At 45.2% G+C, this 5,868-nt stretch overlaps 1 protein-coding gene across 1 annotated transcript in view; it reads left to right on the top strand.

The window, feature by feature from the left end:
* The first annotated feature begins 1,555 nt into the window (after positions 1 to 1,555).
* Positions 1,556 to 5,868, top strand: part of CERS5 (ceramide synthase 5) — a 35,710-nt gene continuing 31,397 nt past the window's right edge. Inside the window, exon 1 of the mRNA XM_033138682.1 lies at positions 1,556 to 1,818. Within this exon, the coding sequence (XP_032994573.1) occupies positions 1,616 to 1,818 (203 nt within the window). The 5' untranslated portion in view covers positions 1,556 to 1,615. The remainder of the gene's footprint in view (positions 1,819 to 5,868) is intronic.

Below are 5,868 nucleotides of genomic sequence, written 5' to 3'. Positions count from 1 at the left end.
ATTATAATATTATTATTATCATCATTATACCCCACCCATCTGGCTGGGTTTCCCCAGCCACTCTTATAAAGCTGCACCTCCTTTTAGAGCGATGAAAAACCTTGTGCCTTTTTTTTTTACTAAGCACACAATTGAATTATTTTATTATTTTATTTATAAAATGCATTGTTATTATTATTTTATTTGTAAAAAAGGGGAGGGAGCTGGAAAGACCTGTCAGGAGTCAACATGGACCAATGGTACCAAGTAGTATGGGAAACTGCGAGAGGCAGTGAAGGATAGGCGTGCCTGGCATGCTCTGGTCCATGGGGTCACGAAGAGTCGGATACGACTGAACAACAACAGTATGGGAAACAGCCCTACTAGAAAAATTAACCAGCAACCTAAAACTAGCACAGGGACAAACAGAGGAAGATACCTTCACCCCCGTATGGTCCCCCTTCATCGCACACGCAGCCCAACAAGACAATGACAAAAATCTACCGACAGCATACAAAGCAATATGGCTAACCTGATCCAAAACACCCACCCACCCCACTCACACAGGAAACCAAATATCACCACAGCCAACCACAAATGAACAATCAAACCCTACGCCGATTGCGACCTCTCACTGCCAAAGAAACTGTTATGTACTGAGTTGAATAGGATCCAAACTGCAGCTGTCTGATTGGTCCAAGAACAATAGGATTGAGATTGCAGCAGTCTGACTGGTCCCAGAACAATAGGATTGAGATTGCAGCAGTCTGATTGGTCCCAGAACAATAGGATTGAGATTGCAGCAGTCTGATTGGTCCGCAGGAGCCACCCAATCCAGCTCCAGGTGGAAGTGAATCTGCACTCTGATTGGCATACAGGAGTATCCCGGAATTAGCCAATCACGTGGGGCCCATTGTGTAAATAGTGTATATAAAGCAAATGTTTTGGGGGAACTGCATTCTTCACTACTATGAGCTGAATAAAGAGCATGAAATTCACACTGGACTCCGAGTATATTTCAGAAACACAAGCAAACAACAGAGAACCAACACAAGCGACGCTGATACCAAATCCTACATATATTAAGGAAAATAGAAACATCATCTCCCCACCACCCCTCCCACTTCCTTCCCCCCTCTCTCCCTAATGTCTCAACAACTAAAATTGATCTGTATAAATGTTTTATGGAAAAATACGAGAGACATTACACACACTTTGTAAACCAAGAAAATCTTTAATTAAAAAAAGAAGAAAAAGGGGGGGAGGGAGCTAAATACCCAGCTTTAAACAGCCAACTGCTGCCCCTGCTGAATTCCTCTTCCCAAGATACCTGGCGCAAATTTCCTTTTCCCTTTATGCGGGCGTCACCACAACATTTCCCTTCGGGCGGGGAGGAGACGGAATGAAAAGAGAAAGTCGGGGAACCTACGGAAGGGCGCATGCGCCTCGTCCCCTAATGCTCCCTTACAGCGGCGAAGTAGGGCGTGGCGCGGCTTGACGGACGGGCGTTCCCTTCCCGCAAGATGGGCGGGGACTCCAGGCGGCACCGCCCCCCCTCCCTTCTCTTCTTGGCGGCTGCTGCTGGGGGAAAGAAGTGTTAGCGCTGTCCGGCGGCGAGGGCGGCGGAGGCAGGAAGATGGCGGCGGCAGCGGCGGCGGCGGCAGCGTGGCTGTGGAGCGGTCTGTGGAACGAGCGCTTCTGGTTCCCCGCCAACGTGAGCTGGGCCGACCTGGAGCGCGAGGACCCCGGCGTCGGGGCGGTGTACCCGCAACCCCGCCACCTTTGGGCCGCTTTCCCCGTGGCGGTGGGCCTCTTCGCGCTGAGGAAGCTCTTCGAGAGGTGGGAGAGCGGCGGCGGCGGCGGCTAAGCGGGGAACGGGGTGGCTGGGACGGAGGGACCCAGCGGGAGAATAGCGGGACATACTTCCGCCCGCCCGCCCGCCTGACGGGCCGAGGCGAATGGGATGGGTGGGTCCGAGAGGGAAGAGGTAGCCTCGCCCTCGCTGCCGCTTCCTCAGTTGGCCTCGAGGAGGGTTTGGGGAGGGAGTCAGAGGAGGGAAAGACCCGCTTTCTCTCGCCTTCACGCGCCACGTTCATTTTGTCCCCTCCCGCCCCAATTGATCACGATAACAAAGCACTCTCTTTATAAAGATGGGGAATACGCAGGAGAAATGATTTCGAGGAGATATCATGGAAGGTCTTTGTAGAATTTGTACTCTTAAAACAGAAAGGGGTCAAACACCAGTGGTTCCCAAACTTTTTTTTGGCCATGCCCCACCTAAGCATCTCTAAAAATCCTGATGCCACCCCTTCCCCGTGACATAATAATTCCTATTGTTCAAAAAGTGAACTCCTATTCACGTGGAGGAAGCCTTGAAAGGTCATTAACTTGGTCTAACTCGTTCTCAAGTTGTCCCCCCCCCCCAAAAATTTTTTTTTTCAAACGGCCCCCTTGTGGGGCGTGTGCCCCACGTTGGGAACCACGGGGTCAAACCATCGCAAGAGGTGTTGAAATTTTGGGAGGTTGAATAGTTACAATGGAATGGTCTGTGGTGGGGTGCACCTTTATATTCTTGCTTATTTGTGATAATTACTTTGTCAAGAAAGGAATATATATATATAGTCAGCAGGGGCAATTAGAATAAGATCTATTATTGGATCAAATTTACAATCAATTATCCAACAACCAACATAAAAAGAGAATTCCAAAAAATCTCCTAACCTCCCCTCCTCCCCTTTGTGGGTCCATTATAAGGATTAACTTCCCAATATGCCTCTGTTTTTTGTGTGTTTTTTTAAAGTGTGACTTTGGGGTTTGCCCTTGTAGCATCTTCCAAAAAAGTGTTTCATACAACAGGCTGTTATAAAGAAGACAAGACAACTGTGATCTATTCACCACCCCTATAATAAATTTCCAAACTGCCCTTTGTCATAAATGACCTCCAGGCAGCATTAGTTGCCAAAACGGAATGCTTAGTTGCCATTTTGGGGCAAGACAGCTTTAAAGTCTTCTTTTTCATGGAGTGGCTGTGATGGATTATCAGTTAAACATCTGGCTAGTTCAGATGACAACCTTGAGCTGCGTTATGAACTTTGAGACCTTAAAGAAGAAAAATCACTTGATCCAGGGACAGTTCACATATATATTGGTCCATTCCTACCTGTTTTTTCTTAATGGTGACACAGAATGTAAGAGTATTTACAACTGAGCAGCACAGTTGGGTGGGGTAAGCGAAGACAAGCTACAACATTTAACTATAATGTTATTCACTGATCCTGCTCAGAAAAAGCATTTTGGTTCCTAAAATTCATTTGGATTGTGCAGATAAAATAGTAACTGATAGAATTCTATGTGGCATTAGTGTTCAAAAACAGCCAAGATCCAAGGATCCCCAGGCATGCACCTAAGCAATTATGTGGGCTTCTACAATTTCCTCTTCCAGCTGCAAGTTGTCAGGAGAATCCTTTTAGGACAAGTTACAGTGACTCTGCAAGCAAAATAGTTGATTACATAAATCTGCACAATATGTGTCTGAATAAGTTCAAAATATCTGAGGCAGTTATTAAGTAATTTTAAATTAATATATGAATTAGTACTGAACAGGATGAGAAAAGAAATACTGCTAAATGTTTACGTTCAGTTCAGCATTAGGCTTGTGTCTCAGCTATGCCAGTTTCAAAATGAAATTTTACCATACACTTCAGGGAGTGTCCTCTGCTGCTGTGCTGCTATGTGTGTCAGCTGGCTCACGGCAGCAGAAGACTCCATTCTTTTTCTGAAGCACTGTGGCACAAGCCAGGTGACCATAGCATGGCAGCAAAAAACCACACTGCTGTGTGACAGCCAGCCAGATAGTGGAGATGCCAGGTGCCCATATATCTTCACTTCCATATATCTTCACTCATCCTGGTGCCCATATATCTTCACTTGGTTCCAAGTAGCTAACAGGTGCAAAATGTGCCTGTTGAGTTTTGATTGTTGCTTCCAGGTAGTTTATATATTAAGGCTATAAAAAACTATGAAACTCAGTAATGCATTAAAAACAGTACCCGTTTGACTTTGCTTTCTGTTTGATTTCCCTATAAAATAGCATTTTTGTAGCAAGAGAAAAAACCTGTATTCATGAATTTGGACTAGAATCAAAATCGCAGTAGACTTCAATTCTGTGTACAGAAGATAAATTGAAAAGTGGAATACCAGGAACATTTTTTGAAAATATTGGAAAAAAACTGCTCAGGAATGCTGCGGCTGGCCATACAAAGCAGTTTGGATCATACAACCCTCTTTGAAAGGACTAGTACAGTCCTGGCAGTGGGGGTTGCTGCTGTCACTTCCAAAGCTCTGGGTGGCTTGCAGCAGCTAGGGCAGGTGGTAAGATAGTGGTTGTTTTTTAAACTATCTTTTTATTGTCCCTTGTTCTCCTTTTCCTTTGTGGTCAATGAGAATAAATTAACCATACCAGCTTTAGGGCTGATGTAGTTAGGTACTCTGTTGGGAGCAGGATGGGAGAATAAAGGGGGCGTAAAGGTAAAGCTACCCTGAGAGTTAGGTCCAGTCGTGGACGACTGGGGTTGCGTGCTCATCTTGCTCTATAGGCCGAGGGCATTTGTTTGCAGACAGCTTCCAGATCATGTGGCCAGCATGACTAAGCAGCGCATGAAAACGCTGTTTACCTTCCCGCTGGAGCGGTACCTATTTATCTACTTGCACTTTGACGTGCTTTCGAACTGCTAGGTGGGCAGGAGCTGGGACCAAACAACGGGAGTTCACCCCGTCACGGGCATTCGAACCGCCGACCTTCCGATTGGCAAGCCCTAGGCTCAGTGGTTTAGACCACAGCTCCACCCGCATATTGCAAATCACCAACCACCCCTGATGCACTCCTTTTCTTTCCCTCGCCTCCTTCCCCCCTCCCCTGACAGGCAGAACATCTAAGCTTATGGAGCTTGTGAAATTTGGGCAACACAATGCAGCCTTTTTCTATGTAGAAGCCTTTTGACCCCTCCCATGTTCATACATAATTTTCTGATTTATCCATTAAAATTTCACAACGCCCGTTTTCTTATCCTTATGTCCTGGAATGCACAGTCCATGAATTATGTGCTTCAATTTAACATTGGGAGTCTTGGACTGATGACTCACAATTTGAGCCACAGATTTCTTAAACCATTGTTTTTTCTTCCCTTTCTGTCTGTGGTGCCTCACTTTAGAGGAAATGCATTCACATTTTCGGCATATCATAGCAGCACACTGGTTTATCATATGCATATCTCCTTTTTTTAGGCCCTAGGAGAGAGTGCAGTCTATTGTTCCTATGTGTTCATCTGTTTCCTCTTAGTTTTGCCAGTCTGGTGATAAGTGAAACTCTTGAGAGAATGACAGACAGCTTTCACAAAATTGCTTAGTATTCTGATCTACAAAGGATCACCTCACTTTTTACTGAAACCTTCAGAAAGGCCTCAAATGCACAAATGGATTTAATAAGCGCTGTGGAATACTACTGGTAGTGTAGTTGTTTTTCATGTGTCCATGACCTCGTGTCAGGCCATTTGGAACTGTGATAGGCCTGACAGACTGCCTTCCCTAAGCTTCCCTCCCTAATTTACTTTTAATATTTATATTTAGATCCTGTCATATTTGTTCCTTTTTTCATTTTACATACTCTCAATCACTCATCAGCATTAAACATAAAATGCAAATAGAGGTTACATCACATATATGAGCATTAATTAAGAATTCTAGATGTAGGCATTCTGTGTTGGTGGCTGTCTCTTGTTGTCTTTCTTGTTAATGTACGTGGTGAAATAACACAAAACTGGTCCAAGCAACTCTCCATTTACCTGGGAGTCCTGTTCCCAGGTACCACATGGGTGAGTAAGCCTGCCCCAA

This window comes from Lacerta agilis, chromosome 2, assembly GCF_009819535.1.
Source record: "Lacerta agilis isolate rLacAgi1 chromosome 2, rLacAgi1.pri, whole genome shotgun sequence".
Classification (NCBI taxonomy): domain Eukaryota; kingdom Metazoa; phylum Chordata; class Lepidosauria; order Squamata; family Lacertidae; genus Lacerta; species Lacerta agilis.
Note: the sequence above shows the minus strand (reverse complement) of the source record. Positions and strands in the feature narration are given on the sequence as shown.